This window comes from Vanessa atalanta, chromosome 11 (genome assembly GCF_905147765.1).
Source record: "Vanessa atalanta chromosome 11, ilVanAtal1.2, whole genome shotgun sequence".
NCBI classification, from domain to species: Eukaryota; Metazoa; Arthropoda; class Insecta; order Lepidoptera; family Nymphalidae; genus Vanessa; species Vanessa atalanta.
In genome coordinates, this window is record NC_061881.1 from 2,185,428 (window position 1) to 2,207,304 (window position 21,877).

The following is a 21,877-nucleotide window of genomic DNA, read 5'->3' on the forward strand; positions in this document are numbered from 1 at the left end:
ATTCACAATGTACACAACCATGAAGTGCGCAAGTTTCATATCACTAATAATGGAAAATATATTAAACTTTAAAATATCCAATCTCGAAGTATTTCCCAGTGCGTGCTTTGTAGATCCGCCGCGCCGTATTTGAATCTAAGTAACCAAAATATATCAAAATTACTGTATTCTTTGTTTTATAAATTTATTTTATACCAATACTAGCTATCCGTCTAGTTCTGTCAATATATAATTTTTAGATTGAAGAACAAACATATTTTTTATTTTGTTTTATTTTTCTGGCGAGGAATTAACATTTCTCGGGTTTTCATTGCAATAATTTAGGTATTATACATTTAAAACTTCTGGCAAAACCGCATTAAAATTCGTTGCGTAGTTTAAAAGATCTAAGTGTACAGACAGAGGGTGGACTTTGTTTTATACTATATAAAGATTATAATGAATTAAGTTTCTTTTTTGTTTGTTTTGATTCGCGACTCGCGTAAAAACTTCTACAAATCCGAATGATATATGAACATTCATACTATTTTAGTTTATAATTTCAAATCAGACATATGCTATATAGTATATTAATATGTTGAATATTTTTTGGATATAGTTTGATATGCCGATGTACTCGAAGATAAAATTGTCATACAACTTTCGGAGCGAACAATGCAAAACGATTACAGTTGTTTCATAGAGAAGTCGATGTGTATGACTCAGTGTTATATGTTTGAAAAAAAAATATTATTTATTATATACTAATATATATATATATATATATATATATATATATAATACTATACTTATATTAGAAATGCGAAAGTACTTCTGTGAAAAAAGACCACAATGATATTTTTTTATGATGAAAATATTTTTAGACTAATATTTTAATTAGCGTAATTGTAATTAGCGTATATAAAAAATATGTGTGATGTTTATATACGTATTGTTAGTTCTGTGTTACATATATGTATATATTTAAGACGAAAAAAACGATTCGTAATAAAAAACACATTTATACTAAAAATCGTAATTTTTTTCGTGCAATATACACGCATAATCTAAATTTACGATGGGTTGAGACTTTCTGGTAAACCCTCTTGTAAAACCTCCAAACGTAATATTCAGTAATGTGTTCCGGTTTAAAGGGTGAGTAGGCCAGTGTACCAGGCACAAGAAACATGAGATTTTAGTTCTAAAGTTCGGTGTCGTATTGGTGATGTAAGAAATAGTTAATATCTCTTACAGAGTCAATGTTTGAGGGTGGTGGTACCACTAATATCAGATGTTATTTAAAAAAAACCGACAATCTGCATTATTTGTGTATTTGTGCATCGTTTGTAATTTACTTAAGCTAAGCTAATTGTATAAGTTGCCATCCGTTGGCAACCACTGTTAAGTAATTTTCTGAACGGCAGACTTAGATAATTTATTTATTTAACGTGTATGAAGTAAATCTTCTATGATTGAAAGTGAAATTTAAAAGACAAAGTGTACCGTCTCAAAATGAAACATATTCGACGCAATTTTGAATTTCACTTTTAAATTAAAAAAATACAAGATCTTAATTTTAAATCATTGTATATCCATTCGTATGATAAAACAAATTAAAATAAAATACAATATTTCAGCCGAATTGATAACAACGATAGAAAACAAGCATTTTCTGAAGTACGGCGGACATTACTATACGAAATTAACCGACAAGAAATGGAGATGCATCAAGACGAGTTCGTGCTTCGCCGCTCTGTACGTCGACGAGTACCAGCGCGTTGTCGAGCAGAGGAAAACACACTGTCACCCACCCGCGACATTTGTCAAAACCAAGGACGGGAAGTACGTGCGCTTTAAACAATACTTCGAATGAGTTAGTCACTCAAGTGTAAGATAGTGGAAGGAGGGGGTGTAACATCGAATGGAAACAATGGCGATTCAGCGATCAACCTTTTTCGTGTCTTCAGCATGTGATGTTGACGAAATATTTGGATTCATGTTGTAAAACTAAAATTTATTTTAAAAATATGTATCGTGTTCACACGATTCGGTTTTAGTTAACCAATATTTGTTTGTTGCCGAGGCGGCGGAATGTAAATAATTTATAATACCATCAGTTATAAAATTTCGCGCTGACATTGTAACGTCAATGAAAAAATACTTTATTAATAAATAATGAAATTCCACTTGAATGAACGAGAGTTGAAAGGTCAAGCCCGGTCAGTCAGGCCCTTAATTCTTTGTTGCTTTAAATTGATTAAAATTCTTCAGGCAGTTCAAATCATTGCAATAAAATGGTTATAAAATACTGCTGATTCGTAACAATAATAAAAATTAAATCAAAGTAGGAGAAAAGTTGAGTAATGGAGTTAGCAGAAGGCCTAAAACACATTCACACAATATCGTATCGTATCTTGATGCGACAGCGTGTTGTGCTATTTTTATGATACACTTAGATTTTTCGTCTTTAGGCAGTTTGCTGATCCGCTCGGGCCTTGACTACCAACTATCCTATAAAAAAAAAATGTTGAACATATTCCTTATATCGCTCTGTTCCAATTTGAAGTGACTTGGTGTAATTATAGTGACTAGGGACTATATGTTAGGTCTCATTGTGTGCGCCTCATTGACAGTGTAAGAAGTATCTGATATTATTTATGCCAGTGTTGACCGCTTATCATCAAGAAAGCTATATCAAGTAGCTTGCCGCTTAAAAATCATTTAATAATAGTAAAGTGTCTGTCATACTGTATGTACTACTTGTATGTGTATAAATAAATATTTATCTAATTAAATTACTGTGATGGAATTATATGAATATTATTTCAAATATCTTGTATTTGTATAAAATTGTATATTTTCATTAGTTTACCACAGCTGGACTCTGAATTCGTAAGCACGCAAATTCCCAAAAGCCTTCTAACATTCATGACTTCGAGTTCAACTCAAGTTAATAGGCCAAAGTTATGTTCCTGAAATTTACGAGTGAAAATGTATTATTATTAATCCACATCATGATTATCCTCCTGTCCTCATCCCAATGTTCTTCTTCCATACTTCTGTATGACGTCATCTCACAAGTAACATTCTTCACGTCGTCCCTTACCTGTATATCCATTCACATCCATGCTCAAGATCTTCCTCACAACATGGTCCTCATTCCTCCGCATAACATGTCCATACTATTTACCATACCATTATTATTAATCCTAAGAGCCAAAATTAATTAATACCTGTCCTCCGGATGGATTCGGTCCCGGTAACCGATTCTAACGAAGCCGATCCATCTTCGTTGATAATATTACAATACATACATAAGTGTGTGATACACACTACACTCGGGTGACGTTAGTGTAAACACAGACAGAAAAACAAAAAAAACATAAACGTGTATAAAATTATTGCTGTTATAATAACAGTTCGATTAATAATATTATTTTATTCATTAACTACGTACCTAATACACATATATATTTTTCCTGTTGATTTCGTTATTTATGCGATAAGGATCATCTTGGTCTTTAGTCGATGTGACGAGGTAGCATTAGCATTAATTTAATAATTGATCCAATTCGACGAATAAAACTTGTTACTTCATGATGTGTAACCGTGGAATTATTGAAAAGGTAATATTATGAAACTCACACGGACACGGACGGCAGCAAGATATGTTTTAAAGTAAATATCATGTTAGCATTCGTATAATGCTAGCGTGATATTATCAGACGTCATGAACAAAAACGTGACGTCACGAGACGCCGGGAAATTGCAAGATATCTAATAGATAGTCAATTAAATAATTTATATAAAGACAACAAGATTTGAATAAAAAAAGTTGCGTTTTTTTATATAAAAAAAAAATTCGATCAAACTTGGACTATTCCTCAAAATAACTTAAGCTTATTCCAGTAAATGAGGACCAGTTCTATTTATTTATGTCGATTACGATAAAATCTTGATTATATTCCGATCCAACTTTGATTCGTTTGTAAAATATATTTCGGGAAATTACAATTGGGGAATAGCTTGTAAAATTGGCTTTATATTCTAAACGAAGAATCATTACAGTGGATATTAATAACATGACTAACACGTTATAATAGCTTGTATAATGTAATACCTATATCTATGTACGAATATAAGAATGAACCTGCTATGTACTTGCGGAATTTGTGCGGTTAAAAATCAATACTTGTTTTTGAACGTATAGCTCATCGTTCATCTGATTAAGTTCAAACTTTGTACATTAATTATTGGTGACACATAATTAGAAGTTTCTGACGTAGTATCACGCACTATAGGTGACATATTTGTCATATCGCAAAATAGCTTGATTTATAGAAGGCTCAATCACATCCGGTCTATGATACGAGATAGATAGCTCCCAGTGGCAGAACATGTGATTCTAAACCGAAGAATAATGATTTAAGTACGCTTAAGTTTCACCGAACTATCACTTTATGTTCAGCGGTGAATTTTAACATCGTGAGGAAACCTACATGTGTTATTTGAAATGGATTTCATGTGTATCCAACAACCCACATTAGTGCAGCGTGGTTTCGATGCGAACACGCTCTTAAGTCTCTTCCTAAAAGGAAGGGGTGGAGTCGATTCAAAGGATACTTGTTTACATATGACTGCTACTTTACTACCAGCTTCGAGTTTTAGTGTTAACATATACATTTTAATATTATAATAATTAGAAATATGTATATGTTGTCACTGATATTATATATATATTAAAATTACAGTTGAACAAATAATAACTGAGGATGGCAAGATGTTTTTAAGATACAAGGGTTTCTATTACACCAGGGTGCCCTGCAGCTTGAACAGGTGGCGCTGTGTGGCAACGAAGACATGCTTCGTCGCGTTAAAAATTAATCACGATTTTTCATTAAAAATAGAACCGAAGATTCATAATCATGAGCCAAAGGTGCTCATGAAAATGACCAACGGTAAATACATGTTTATGTCCAATTGGAAAGGAAACGAGACGCGCCGCTCTTTCCCTATTAACTGGGTTTAATTTAGAATAATTAAAGTCTATTGTAAATAGATTTATTCCAAGCTAATATGTTTGTAATCTTTTTGTAGATACTTTGTGTTTTGTGAACTTTTTTGTTTTCCTCGTTTGAAAATGGAATGCTTCATATGAAGAAAAATATGTTTACAATCCAATAAATATGAATAAATATATTTTTAAATAATGTAACTTTATTTTTCATAAGTCGAATAATAATTGTAAATTGTTACGGAGTGTTAATTTTGAAATTTTATTGTGTGTTAACGTGAATTATAATGTTAATGATAGAATTAAAATATTTTAATGATTTAATAATATCTCATGTTCACCATTTAATAGGTACACGTAAATTTCAATATTTTATAATATGTAATATTTTTATTAAAGTTTTTTCAACTCGAAATTGTATTATATTATTAAATACAGATAAAAAAATAATATTTATATTTAAAACGAATCGTATATCGTATTTTATTTATATTTAAATCGTAAAATAAAAATCTACTAAACCAATATACATAAAACCTAAGATTAGTTATATATCTAGATAGAGTGCAAAAAAACTACAATCGAGTCGAAATTTATTATCTTGGTGTGCGTGACAGCTACCTTGATACTGGCCAAACGTCACACTACACTACTACAATGCGTGTGGGATGCCAACTGTTAGAAAATATTTTTTTCGACGCGGTCTCAGTTTAGAGTAGTTTAGACAGTCTATCTAGACTTAAAAGTAAGCATATAACTTATACCAGAAGATGAAGCACGTTTCAGAGAAAGTTTGAAACAAATAGTACCTACTGGCATAATACAAGTATCTATCAATTTGTTGACCTGTCGAGCGTGATGTATAATTAAAAATGTTCTTTTTTAGGTGAATTAAAAGAAATACATCTAAGAAATGGGAAGACGTTTCTTTTATTCAATGAATACACATACACGTTCTGGTTTCGATCGAGGACCGCTGTTCGCTGGAGGTGCACCATGAAGTGCAAGGCTGCAATCATTGTGTCTTTGTCTGGAAAACTTTTAAAATCAATAAATTCTCACCATCATCCTCCCCCTAGATATCACGTTTTGAAAGACGGAACGTATACGAGAATATAAAAACTATTTATAATTGATGTATTTTGTGTTTTATAAATGTAGATATTCTAAATTTTGTTTTTGTGTTTATACACGTTTCATAAACGTTTATCATTCAACAAACAGCCAATTGAATTTAAAAAAAAATGTTGTTATATTCTAACCTAAAAATATAATTATAAAATTTTAAAGAGATAAAATGACAGACGTTTTTTTAATGCAAATGCAATGCAAATAGTCGAGGTATATTCGCAAATGACCTTAGAAAAATAATCTAAGGCACGAAGAAGAGCCACAAAAAGTAGTTGAAGAGAAAATTGTTATAATTAACGATTCTAAAAAAAAAACATAATTAAAATCTCATTATTAGTATTAAGTTCTTGACGTGGATTAGCATGTGTATGTATGTATTTGAATTACTCAAAATAACCATTTGATTATTATCAAGGTAGTAAATTAAATAAATATTAAAGTTCAAAGAGTATTTTAAGTAGTTTATTTCCCATCAGAAATAATAGTTTAATTTATTTTAAGACCATATGAATATCAGAGTTATTGAGATCATTATTTAAAGTCGGTATCAATTATTACCTTTACAGGTGGCCCGAAATTAATTACTTTAGAAAACGGCAAGAAATTTCTACTATACAAGGGGTATACCTACTGCTTTGGATTCAAGAGTAAACTCGGCAACCGTTGGAGATGCACCCTAACGTCGGATTGCAAGGCGTTCATCATGGTGACCAACGATGGTAGGCTGATACGAGCTACAGGTACTCATATGCACCGACAGCAGAAGTACCACATACTGCCGGATGGAAGATACGTGAAAATTTAATTGGTATGTTAACTCTTCACGCTTAAACCGCTGTACCGATTTAGATGAAATTTCGTATGGAGATAGTTTGAGTCCCCGGGGAAGAACGTAGACTTTTTTTCAATACACCACTCGATGGTTGGTCTGCTATAGGTAAGTTTTAGATATTTCTCGCGGGTGTAGCAGCAGGTTAAGTTAATATTATAATCATTTTGTATTCGTATATAAGTGAATGTATCTTTAGCACTATTCAATGTATAACGTAGTAGCAATAAGGCTTGATTTTCATTTATTAAATAAATGTAGTATAAATAAATATGATTAATTATTAAATTCCAATTGCATGCTATATAATTTGTTAAACTATTTACCCTTTTTCCACCCACCCATCAGACATTTTACCGCCAATCAACAGTACTCAGTATTGTTGTACCGGTTTAAAGGGTGTGTGAGCTAGTGCAACTACAGGCACAAGGGACATAACATCTTATTCGCCAAGGTTGGTGGCGTATTGACGACGTAAGGAATGGTTAATATTTCACCAGCGTCATTACCACTTACCATCAGGTGGCCTATGTGCTCGCCCGCCAACCTATACCAAAAAAAACGATTTATTCGTTAACCAATACAATACACTAAAACCTTACACGTAAATTAAATATACCTTAGCTGCTATTCAACTGCCTCATTGTCTACTGGCTTTATATAAGACCGCAGATATGAAGGTCCTGTGTTGAAATCCCAGGTCGGGCCGATGAAAAGCTATTGGGTTACTGTCTGGGTTACAGTCCGGAGTTGGAAGAGTGTACTCTCCCGTGACTCTACGTGCACGTAAAGCCGTTGGTACCTGTTTGTTTTTGCCGACACGCTCGTGAATTATAATATGCTCTGAGACGATATTATTATTATTATTATTAAATATTCAATACAAACTCATCTTTATATATACATTTTTCATCTCTGTTTGCAAAATCATATATTTTCAGTAATATTTATGGTACAACCACTGCGCGAACAGTAGTCTTAATTGAAGGTCATCATGAACTTATGTAAACTTGGTATATAATAATTATAAAATAATATAAGAAAAATCTATTACTGTAATTTAAACAAGTCAAATAAAAAAAACTTTACGTGATTTTTTGTCTTAAATAAAAGTGTTTGATAGCCTCAACGTAATTATTATAATACTCTTGAACATTACATGTTGCTATGGTCGTCAGAAATAAAAAAAAATATTTCTGTCTCGAAGATAAAGGATATGGATTAAAATGATTTTATTTTTATTACAGCCGATATCACGCCAGATAAACTTGGGATAGATGAAATCACAATGATATCTGGGAAAAAGTACCTGAGGGTCTTCGGGTATACCTACGAGGGAGCGCTCAAGCTGAAATACTCCATGCGCTACCGCTGCAGCCAAGGCTGTGGAGTGTATCTTTACAAATCGTTCGACGGTCTCCTATTGGATCCCATTCCTGCCCATAAACACCCACCACCCAAACTATGCGTCACCAGTTCAGGAGTTTATAAGAGAATGAAATAAATACAACGCCCGCGAACTTCGCGGTAATCAAAAGATTATTTAAAAATTTCGGAACCTGTCAGGTTTCGTTTTGATTTCATTTTATTGTGAACTGCAATTCCCTCGCGAACAATTGCCGCCAAAATGATGATGATGATTAAAAATTTCATTTAAATATGGTCATATTTAAATGAAATTTTTAATATCAAATAGACAATTGAAGTTTGTCGATAACAATTTGCTTTAAGTTTGTTTACGTGTTTAATAATTATTTTTTCTTATAATATTGCGTAGCGATGCTCTCTAATCGATCAATAAATTTAATCCCTAAAATTAATTCTTTATTAAATTGTAACAATTTAGTAAATTGCAGTCATGAGTTATATTTAATTTTTTGCACATCTACGGCTGGATCTCTTCAAAATGAGACCATAAAGACAAAAATCGGCTTACGCTAATATTATATAATATATATCAAACGTCACGTGCGAGTCTATAGATCAGTATTGATAGTTCTAAATGTAACTCAGTAGAGATAAGTAAGAAAGAGCTATCCACATCAATACCAAAAGGCGAAAATATAAATATGAACAAAATATCGAGCGCGGTTTCGCTTCCGTGTTTATTAAATTCGGTTCAAATATTTTACCGTGAAAGAGCAACAGACGGACAGAGTTACTTTCGTATTTGTAATATTAGTATAGTTAATTAAAAATATGTTGTAAATGATTTGATAATTGATGAGCGAATGTAATTAAAAATCGGTATAAGGTGATGGTTGGTTATTTGTTTTATAGTGTGTGTGTGTGTGTGTGTGTATTATTTTTAATAGTGTTATTATTTTGAACATAATCTTGGAAATAAATATTAAACATTCAACATTATTTATTGCATTAAATTTCCCACTTCTGGGCTTAAGCCTCCTCTCCCTTTGAGGAGAATGGTTTGGAGCATATTCCACCACGATGCTCCAATGCGGGTTGGTGGTTTCACATGTGGCAGAATTTCGTTGAAATTAGACACATTCAAGTTTCTTCACGATGTTTTCCTTCACCACCGAGCACAAGATGAATTATAAACACAAATTAAGCACATGAAATTCAGCGGTGATTGCCTGGGTTTGAACCCGCAATCATCGGTTAAGATGCACGCGTTCTAACCACTGGGCCATCTCGGCTCACATTATTTATTATTTAATCTCAATTAAATTTAACTAACTAACTAGTGAATAGATCCATAACAGATTTCCATCCAAACATGTAGATTTCTTCACGACATTTTCCTCAAAGCACGAGATGAATTATAAACATAAATTAAACACATTCAGTAACGCTTGCCCGGGTTTGAACCTGCAATCTTGAATATTTACCACCGGACCATGTCGAATCCTTAGCTTATTAAATTGCAATATAATTTCTTTAAAAAAAAATTTTCAATTCATAGATTTTAAAGTATTTTTTTTTTATATTTTTCAGTCACATTTGCTCTGTCACAGAGAGGCGGTCGTCTGCTTATCTTCAACGGGTATTGCTACAGTATGCAAAAGTTCAGGAACGACTATTTACACTGGAGGTGTACGATGGTCCAGCCGGGTACAGCGAAACGTTGCACCGCAAAGCTTTACACTACCATAGAGTACAAAGTAATAGAAGATATAGGAGAACATTGCCACAAGAAACCTAAGTTTACAAAGAAGAATAATACAATCATCAGAATCTACTAGATTCTTAACACGACTTGTTTTTTAGATATATTTAAATATCTTTGTGTTTTTAAACGCTTTGCTACGGCGGCACTGTTTACGTGTTCCTAATAAAATAAAGTAGTTTAAAAATACTATAGAAATATTTGTTTAAAGATTAATTTATTACAGTTATATTTAGTATTAACATTACACTATTTACTGTATTTGTCACCAAAGACCGTTTTCGTGCTTCATATATATATATATATATTCAATATTTGATATAGAGTATACAAAAGGCACAGTCACCATATTGCACATACATAAGTATATATAACCCCTTTCAATTAGAAGGGGTAAAGATAAACAACCCTTAGATTTACATATTCAGTACGATTTGCTAAAGATTTACAAATAGTTAATGATTAATATATCTTTATCTAAATTTGTTTGTGTGTAGAGGTAATGTCCGTTAGTAATTATCAATTTTTTTTTATTACTGCTAGATACCTACACTAGTCTCGTGTGCTATCGGGTATTATATTTATATCATATAATTTGCTTTGCGTTATGTTGCATCAATTCATGAGTCAACGTTGTTTGTTTGTTTACTCCTCCTGTGGTAACACATACCTATATTAACCATAACAATTTTATTCTCACACAACACTACCGTTAAGCCCTTAACAATATAGCTTACCATTAGAATAATAGTGTTGTATGAGAGTAAGAATATGTATATAATTTTAAATATTATAAATTTCTATCAACAAATACAAACAATTACATACGGAACCGGAGATTACGATAATTTAATATAATAACGTATCTCTGCCTACTAACCCAAAACCAAAAATCAATATAAAATGCATGTATGTTCCGCCACATAGGTGATAAAATAGAAACGATACATATAAGAAATAAAAAATAAACTATTTGTTATAAATAATTATTAAACTTTATTGTAGATCGTGTTATGTCATGTTATATTAAATGTTAAAGATTAATATATTTAATGATAAGTAATTGTATGTTGATGTTATTGTGAAGCTGTAACGAGTGCCTTAACAAGAAATGTTCTTATTATATAGAAACTAAATATTTCTAGAAATTTCTCAGACTATATTTCTACTTGTATCAGCGAGCAAAAGATAGAGACGGTACTAACTGAACGTACCAGTCGTTTCATTATATTTAACTAAAGGATGCCTCTATAGTGACCTAATAAATAAATTTCAACCAAATTTAAATTAAAAAAATACCTCAATGGATGTAAATAATGATTTCATACTCCTTTTAAATTACACAAAACTTCGACACTTAAAAAAATACACTAATATTTTAAAAAAAATAGAACTAAACATATAAATATAGACCATACACAGTTACATTCGGTGAATAGAGTAAGGCGCGCGTTGATATCTTTATTACTAGCATAATTCTCTTTCTATTTGATATCTCTTCTCACTGATATAACGAGTTATTTCGACCTCACTTAAATTTAATAGCTTGTACTACAGTATTCGCATTGGATTAGGGTACAGGCCCGTTTCATACAGCTTGCCTTATTACTACATGTCCTAGGGTCTTAGCGTATACATTAATAAATTATACAAAATATCTCACGTAAACTTAAATAACCCATATTTAAGTTGTAGAAGTAGTTCCTAAGATTAGCACGTACAAACAAGGTTTACATAATATAAATAAAGATTATTAATAATAAATTTAAAACGGTGATTTAGACATTGTTCAACTATAACTCGACCAATTGTTGTAATACAGCGACAGCTATTCCTCACTACGCTTATCCCATCCTCCCTAACCTACTTGAATTATCTTTATATACCGATCTGTAAGTAGGAATAAAGAAATATGTTTTAGCTTGTTATTAAAGTTATTTTTAACGATCGTGTTAACGAGTGTTTTCATTTATACCTTTAATGTAAATCGATATATTTATATCGATAGGTATAAACCGCGTGCTATCAGAATGGGATGAAACTTAGTCAAAGTTAGCCGAAAATGACAGTTCTGTACAGAAAATGATCTGAACAATAACTAATTATCAGACTTTGGCATATGGAAAGAACTTAAGCAGATTGTCCAATTATGTGGACCTCTCTCTATTTATTAATAAGCTCACAGTAACAAATCACGTATAAATGTACCCTTACAGGCAAGTAATAACACCTCCTTTTGGGAGATCCCGCTTTAGTTCCAAAATGTCGCATCCCGTTCTCATTGCGCGCGGATTGTACAATGATATCGATGCATAAATGTAACCTAAGGCCTTTTTCTCTTTGATCGTCTCTCTAATCAGTTATACTTTTCAGGCACATTTCTCTGGACGAAAAGAGGCGGAAGACATCCACTCTTACTACTCTCTGGGTTCACCTACAGCTATCAAAAGCAGAACGCCGATGGTAGGGTCTCGTGGTACTGCTCTAGAAGACTAAGGGGATGTAGAGCATCGGCGATCAGCTTTGGTTCCACGGCTTATGCGTATAAACCTCATGATCACCCACCGCCTAGACCTCAAAACGTGGTTGAGGTGCCAATAGTCAACAACACTAAGCTATTTAATGAATAACATTTTATGGTTTTTAATATTTTCATTTGTGTTAACAGCAATTTACCTATAAGAATTTCAATTATATGAAATAAAAATATCTCAGTTTTAACGTCTCCGCTTAAGTAAAAGAACAAAGGTTCCACAAGGTTTCATTCAAGGCCCATAATTCTTCGTCATGCTTGAGAAATAATATTATTTATAATAGACCGATACATAATATTTTCTTTGAATAATTTAGATTCTTATTGACAACTTACAAGTTAAAAATGGTCCAAAAGTCTGCGGAATTTCATTTTCTCCTAAGGCCCGATCGAACTAAAAAATCTGTACAGAAATCTAAAAAGTGTTTTGACGCTTTAATTGCTTTTAATGCAACGTGAGTATTAAATGTTAAAATAGGTATCCTTTACTAACTTTCATGCCAAGATTATAAGATTAGAAAAGTAGTGGAATCTGGTCCTATTAAAGCAGATGTTCAATATGCCAATTACCCTTGTCTTGAGACGAATTTTATGTTTTAGCAAAGCTTGTATCCTATCGGCATCTTTAAAAATAAGCCACTAGACGTCGATATAGATGAATATAGTAGATATTAGAGAAATAAAAACATGAAAGATATCGGTGTAATAGTGTGTCAGTATTTAAAATTAACTGCTTTGTGTATATTTCTCATTATATAATTGATTAAAGATAAAATTGTAGGTAAATTATTCAAGTTCACACGGTTCGATTTTAGTTGCAAACAAATTTCAATAAATAGGTTTTGACGCTTCAATTGAAATTAATTTAAGAAACAATCGAATTTTACTGTAATCAACAAAAGTTGGAAAGATATCAGTTGACACAGTTCAAATCGCTATCAAATAAAATCGACGCGTGAGAACCCGTTATTATTCTAAATCGAAGGCAATTAAAAGTTTTCGAATTAAATATTCGCTTTTTTGTAAACAAATATTTATGATAATTGGAGCGTCTTCTCCGAAATACAATAATTGCTTATGCCTATTTGTGATTTTAACGAATTTTAATAATAGTTTTTCAAGCTTTGTAACGTAGCAAGTGCTACGAATGTTGTAGTATTTATTTTAACAAAACTTAATCTTAGTCTTAATCTCGGATTTTCTTAGGCCTACTATTGTTTCCTTGTCTGTCGTCTGCGATAAGATAAACCTTTTCCTTTCAATTTGATTTGAAGTATTTCCAATATTAATTGGAGTATTATAATATACATTAAAAATCAAAATAGATATATTTTGATTTGCTCAGAACAAATTTGTTTTTTTTTTTTTAATAATTAAAAATTAAGCATGTATTTATATTTTTTATAATCAGTATTATTTTATTAGTACGTATTTAGATATTATAGAAACGGTAATATGTTTACTAATCAATAATACTCGTTAATTAAGTGTGAAAAATAATGTTGCTAGATTTTAAAAATATTACATGGATTGAGTTACAAAATATTTTGTGTTTAAGCTTATTAACAAACATTTTAGTATAATTTCACCAAGTTATACACTCAATGTAACATTATTCGTTAAATCTTTTAGAAAGTATGTAATTTTGAAAAAAAAATTTTTTTTTAATTTATTGTGATAACTTTATTCTAAATATTTAACCAAAATGAATACAATAAACCTTTTTATATATAACAATGTGTATTTATATTTTTAACGTGTATACTGTTGTATTTATTACTTATATCTATAATTTCCTGTCAAACCTAAATCCAAAAATCCCTTACCTTGTTTATTAGTCATTTGATAAATACTGTTGGATTAAGTGAGTACTGAGTATAACGTGCTTCAACACGTTACAGTTTACAGTATACAGTTAACACGCTTACAGTTATAGAACTTGAAGATGAATAGAATTTTATATCTAACAACAATTCATTATTTAATACAAAATCAAAGCTAACGTTTATTTAATCTAAATGTGAATATAATATCCTCATCAGAAGCGTTTATAGATACAGCAATCAGGGAAAATGAAACGGTATAATGGAACTTGAAAAAGAGGAAAGTTGGTACTTAAATGATGTTTATCTTACAAAATACAGTTGTATGAAATGTAATCAAATAGACGAACGACGACGAGAAAACGATAAAAAATACTTCTCATTGTGAAGATTATTATGTTTATAAGTTCAATGAACAAACTATCGAAGATCCAATATTATATAAGTCCTAAATTTCAATCGTGACGAAAATATAAAAGTGACATTAAAAACAACGAAATCTGACAACACGCCGATCATAAACAGGATCCTCGTGATCGTGATTTTAAGAAAAATTTACCGAATTTCACGTACGGAACTTCAAAATTGTTATTATTTTAATATAGTGTTATGAACTTGTATGTTTTTTTTAATTGTTATAAAAACTGACACCATATTTTATGTATTATACAAAAGTTTTTTTTTTTTTTTTGATATTCAACATCAACATTCACCTAGTATTTTACAACAAAATAAATCTAGGGAAGATTTAAAATCACCTATAATTTTAAATAAATCAATGGCTGATTTTGAATCTTCCCTTCTTCTTCTAAAAGGCAAAGCTAAGAACACTGAATTAGGTATTGTAGCATTCAGGAATAATTAAACCATTACACCCACGTGTTACATAAATATTAATCGCAAGACATATTTTGACGAATTTATGCTTTTAGTTTAAAACACTGAAACGATCATTCAATAAATCTAATACTTTTTCCTTTGCAGGAATACTTATACCATCAGGAAAGGGAAAGCATCCACTCTTGATGTACAAGAACTTCACATATACCTACAAAGTTTTATCCGGTAGTGGTGTACTTTGGCATTGCTCGAGGCGGACTCGCACTGGGTGTAAAGCCTTCATTAAATCCGACCCTGATCGCATCGACAGGATCCAGGCAGTTTTCGATCAGCACTGCCATTATCCACGTTTGGGTGTTATCAAGCCGCAAATTTCGAAAACGGAAATACAATATCTTAAATAACTTCATACAAATACTGGTTAAAATTTAAGCAATTATATCATGCTTAGAGCTAAGTTAATAATAACTTGGAGGAGACTTAATGACAAAATCATTGATATTGAAAAGAAAAAAAAAACTTAGGAGTCATGTCTTCTTCATCGGAATGATATGTACAAATGAGTTAGTCTACGTTGAAACACTTGAATCAGTTTCTCGATCAATTCAATTTATTTTAACTTAGCTGCTAATAATAATCTGTATTCAGATTGTTAAGTTTGATCTCTCATTTTATTTTATGGAGACTAAAAATGACATCGAATCTAGCAATTAGTTAAATTTTTAGATATTTTGTATTAATCATTTCTTACAATTATACACTGTCTTTGAAATAAGGTGTATTGTTTATTTTATCGCTTATTGACATTAGTTTAAATTTTTCGGCTTCCATTAAATATTTAGAAATTTAAAAATTGTAATTACAAATTAGATAACTTACGAATTTAATTCAGTAATTAATATCATTAGATGTAATTTTTAAAACTATATGTATAGTTCGTATGTTGATAACAATAATATGTATGTCAAACTAGTGACTTTTAATGAGCATGACAAATATTAAAAAGTATTTAGTAATATTTTGATAGTTCGTTGACATAAATTTGTTATTTGTTCATTGAAACCATAATCAGACGTGATTTCACACATCGATTACACTTTTAATGATACTGTACTATAAGTTACTTGATAGAATATATTATCTAGATCTAACAATTTTTTAAAGTCATATCAAAATTTGCTATTAAATATTTGTAACACTTAACACCCAATTATCTAAGCTTGTATTCTAAACGTAACAGTTAAAACTCTTGTTTATAATTTAGTTGTAAATGTAGTTTTCACTCATATTCTAAGTTTGAAAGAATTATAGCACTTTAATAAACCTGATATACAGTACGTTCTATTTAAAATTAACTGTTCTGGTCATGCTAATGGGCGTGATATTGACGTTGCCGATAAATAACTTTATAACGGTTATGCTATATATAGCATTAACGTTATGTAACGTTATATAATACGTGTCAGACAAACCGGAATAAGTAATAATAATAATATGAACACTTATTTACTAAATGAAGATTTTTTTATCTGATCATGATGATTTGAAAATAGAATATGTTGTCGCTACCCTGTCTGCTCTTATGAAAGCTATTGAAGAAATATCATTATGTACTTACAGTTTATTCGATATTTTTTTATATCGATAATCTATTTGTATCTATATAATAGTTCAACGGTTGTTAAAACAACTTTAAACGTACTTATTGCTATGACTATTGACATAGTTTTTACGTGTATTTTAATAGAAATATGAAACAGAGTTAGCATAAGGATTCAGTACTTAATAAATACAATAAAAATTTGACATGTACTTTATAATATCAAAACCATTTAGGTAATATCTAAGCCTAATCAATGCTTATCGTTGATTACTAGATTTCCAACATAAAAGGCTTGAAGCGCTTTATGCTATGATTGGTTTAAAAATGATTTGCCGTACAATGGTTAATTCATTTACCAATATTCTTTATAACATGACTGTGTACAAAAGGTGAGCTTAATATTTCAAGAATTTCTATCTAATACGTGCAAAATGAGGTCGCGTAAATTAAGAACGTAACACAGTTACATAAATTAAATTTTAAGCAATTACTTTATAAAAATAAAATAATGGTCAATAAAGTAGTACAAGGCGATGAACCTATAGAATGGGATTAGGAACCATCTAGTTCTGAAGCAAATACGGACAGAAATGTTTGAGAGAGGAAAAAGCAATGCGACCAGTTGTGTGTTTGCACTTTTATCATAAAATCTTCACAGCTGAGACGGGTATTGGTCAGTTGGTACAGTTTGTTCTTTATCGAGAGAATATTAAATACTAACAATCAATAAGTTCGTGTAATGCTTCAGTATTACTGAATATACATTTATGACAATGACTCATGTGAGGTTATTTCATATAACTATAATCCACAATCAACTATCTTTAATCATTTTTATAAAATTATCAATTTAATTTCCAAGGAATTTATGGAGATCAAGCTGTAAGATAAAAAGTATAGTTTTCTTTTGTTTGTTATCGACGAATTCGTGTTTTGTATTCTCTATTTACTTCTTCTGATGTTATTGTGTTAAAGCATAAGGTTATATACATTTAATTAAATAGCTTAATTAACTATTGACTATGTTTTTTTGTTTTTATCCATACATGACTATCTTATTTGTGTTTTGACTTTAATGCCGCAGAACCGAAGGTCCACGGTTTAAATCGAACTTGGGTCAATTAATTGACTCAACGCAAATTATTAGAACTTTGGAGTCTGCGAGGTGGCATTGATTATATTTTCCTTTCCTTGTTATTTCCGTTCTTTAAGGTCATGAGTTCAAGAAATTAGACTACAATAATATTACGTCCTCCGCAATTAGCTTATCATCCCTGAAAAAACCATCATATACCAAGTCTATTCAAAAAATTAAAATATTCTTTATTCAGAAAGGCTTATAAAAGCCATTAAAATCGTCTTGTTACAGTATTGAATTATAAGGTAAAGTTACTTACATGCAAGTTACCTTTAACTAATATTAAATATTTTATATAAAACTTTAATGAAGAGGCATATTGCTCTTGGAATGAAGCTATCATTGCTCTGTCTTGTGTAAATAATATTTTTTAATTTACGTAGATTTATATAAAAGAATATGTGTTCAAGCCAGTTTTAATTATGTGGAATATGTTTGTAATTCATTTCGTGTTCGAAGTGAAGAAAAATATTATGTGGAAATCTGCACGTTTCGGGATTTACTCAAAGTCAATTATGCAAATCCGACAAACCCACTTTAAGGAAGTTTGCTTTTAATTTTTAACTAAAAATGTTAGTGACTTATTTGTATGTGCATGGATATATTAGTGGTAATTAGTCGTTATCTTTAAATTTATAATTGTTCTGTATGATGTTGAAGATTATTGTATGATTTTTTTGTTTGTGTTTGAATGGATCACTTGACGGCTTAGATCGGACCCGGTAGATGGCACTGGAGTCAAAATCAAGTCACGCTTTAAATAAATTCTTTCAAATTGAAATAAAACAACTTCTAAAGCTTAAGCTCTGAACAATTAGAAGATTAATACAGTTCACAAGTTTTGACTTTGAAAGTTAAATGAAAGCTTTTAAAAGTAAACAATGACATAATTTACATATCGTCAGTGGAAAGCAAGAAATGGTACTTTTGCAAAACTAAAAGTTTACTAACTTAATTTTAAAACCCATTTCCCAATAGTACCATTCTGGCACTTAGCTTTTCTTCCGTTAAACTGTCAATAAAAATAATCACTGAAATTATTAATATTATACAATTTTTATTTCAGTATTTTTTTTACCGACACGTATGGGAACACATCCGCTGCTAATGTATAATAACTACACGTATAAAAGACAACGTGTCTGTGTATCAGGACGGATCACGTGGTATTGCTCAAACAGATATAACGGTTGTAAAGCTTTTGTCTACAGCATTGACACGACTTATAATGTCGGCGAACCAACGCATAATCATCCTTGTCCAAAATACTTTAAAATGAAAGATGGCAGTTGGTTGAAATTGTAATAGTAACGCTATTAAATATATTGGAAAATAAATTAATTTGATAGGATTAAAAATATTGCCAGTTCTTTTTTATGGTATGAGTTAAATAAGGACGGCAATATCGTAAAGTTTTGTAGTATGAAATAATTGTGAAGTGTGATGTGTATACAGAGATGAAGAAATACTTTTCCAATTTTGTTATTTTATATCGGATGAATCCATCATGGTGGGACGATTAAAAATATGTGTGTTTTGTGTAAAATTTTAAACAAAATATAATAAAGTTTTAAGTCAATTTGAATATCGGATATCTTGTACTGTTCACGATTCTACATTTTTTTATAGTTTAATTGATAGCTAGATTCCTAGCAATATCGAAACATTTAATAAATACGTTTTTTTATAACATTCATCAGAAATAATATGAAAGTAATCTGATTTCAAAACAGAGCTAAAGTAATGATAAAACAATTACACCTTGAAGAGATTTCTTCCAGCTGCATTTCAAAGAAAATATTGCATACAATATTTTTTTTACTTTGAACGATGACAGAATAAAGATACACTAAGTCGTACAAAAAACAAATTAAAATACATAGAAAAAAAAATGAATATCGCCCATTTGAAATGTTTCATTTTATTCCGCATTGACTAACGTACCTTTTTCATTTAAAATAGGCAGGCAGATATAATAATAGCAAAGGCAGACTAGCAAATGGGCCAGCTGATGGTAAGTGGTCACGATTGCTCATAGTCATTGATACTGTAAGAAATATTAACCAACCCTTGCATCGGTAATGCGCAAATCGCAACCAACCTTACGAACCCCTATCGCCAACTAAATAAAGAGATCTTCTTATTAATTTGGTTTATTTTTCAGTTTGTTTTTTACCAAGCAATCGAAAAAAGAACCCTCTACTAATGTTTAACAACTACACGTACAAGAAACAGTGGGAATGTACTTCGGGAAAAGTTATCTGGTATTGCTCTAAGCGGAAGAGAGGGTGTAAGGCGTACGTGCACAGTCGAGAGGGAATTTTCACACCGGGCGAGCTCATACACACACATCCTGCTCCGCCTTACGTGAGAGGCAATGATGGGACATGGGTGAAATTGTAGAACATTTGAGCACCAAAAAGTCAATTACCAATAGACAAGTTGTTGATGAATCGCTGAAAGTTAATCCCAAATATTATGTTCGTGTCTCTGATAGAGATTTAATTTATGTTGAACTCTGATTTTGCTAGTGACTAAACGTTGTTGTTAAATGTTATTTTAAATCTACTATTATGTCATTACTGAAAAATATTGTATTATAAATGGAAAAGTATTTTTATCTTCTAGAATAAATGTACCTAGTTGATATATGTAATTGGTAGTTCAAATTGTTTCGGTTATTATCGGATAGAAGTAAAAATAATAAAATATGAAAAAATATCGTAATTATATTTTATTGGAATATTACTTTTCGTGTTTTTAATATCATTGTTAACGTTAAAACTTTTATATTCAGAACTTTAGTTAATCATAGTTTCTGCTTACAGCATTCTTTAGAACTTCGAGTCGTGGAACGCGACAGCTAGTTGTTAACGGATATTCCTTCATCTGTAGGAGTTATTGCCTCAACCATATCAAGAAAATATGGAAATGTGCTTCCAACGCTGACTGTACTGCCAAGGTCCATACAATACAGGACGAGATCGTGTCCCTGAATAACGATCACAATCACCCCTCCAACGCTCTCACCGCACTCGAATGGAAACTGACAAGACAAATTAATTTAGTTAATTGAATTTATTTTTATTTAATGTTTAATGTTATTTAGCAAATAATTTCGATATATTTGGCTCAAAGATTGAAATAGTAACTGCTGAGAATCAGCTTAAACATTTCGAATCATTAGAATTATAATTGACTTAAAATTTATTTTATGGAAACTGGAAGATAAAAGAGAAAATATTTTGGTTATAATAATACTAGAATAAAATAATTGTTTTTGTTTTAATAGAACGATATAAAATTCTAAAATTAGGAAAACTCTATCTATCTAGGGAAAACTCTAAAATTAGCGTCTAATTTATAACCTTAAAGACACAAAACGACATAAGAAACATCCTTATTCATAAGTTATGTGCTATTTCACTTCTTGAGCCAATCGTGTTTAAGACATTACGCTAAGTTTTAGTATAACTATTAACTTTTAAGACAAATTTCTAAAAGACATACAAGCCAATTAACATATAACTACGTATTTTTATTCTTTAAAATAATTTAATACATTAGCATCGGATTAGTCTATATTTTCATTTACTTCATGCTCTTTATTTTATGAACCGGTAAGTTTATTTTAAATGGTGGGAAGATTAATTATTGCGTTATTAGATTTTAGTTTATATATTATTTTCAGCACTGATAATAATTGCATGTTTTCAATTTACACGCAATTTCGTATTAGCACTTTGCTATTAAAAGTCTTATATATAAATTGTCTTTTATTTACTTTCATTAAAGTTATTTAAATGTAAAAATAATAATAGATTGAGTATCTAACTTAGTTAATTGTAAGTTGTCGT

At 30.6% G+C, this 21,877-nt stretch overlaps 1 protein-coding gene and 1 long non-coding RNA gene across 2 annotated transcripts; both read left to right on the forward strand.

Annotated features, from left to right (window-relative positions):
• Positions 1-6,694: 6,694 nt before the first annotated feature.
• LOC125067336 lies at positions 6,695-10,379 on the forward strand. Its single transcript, XM_047675878.1, has 3 exons — positions 6,695-6,932; positions 8,201-8,368; positions 9,912-10,379. The coding sequence occupies exons 2-3, from the start codon at positions 8,242-8,244 to the stop codon at positions 10,157-10,159; spliced, it is 375 nt and encodes a 124-aa protein (XP_047531834.1). The 5' UTR covers positions 6,695-6,932; positions 8,201-8,241; the 3' UTR covers positions 10,160-10,379.
• A 9,769-nt stretch (positions 10,380-20,148) lies between these two features.
• Positions 20,149-20,990, forward strand: LOC125067167. Its single transcript, XR_007119713.1, has 2 exons — positions 20,149-20,500; positions 20,916-20,990. It is a non-coding gene; the product is annotated as an uncharacterized LOC125067167 (long non-coding RNA).
• The last annotated feature ends 887 nt before the right edge of the window (positions 20,991-21,877 follow it).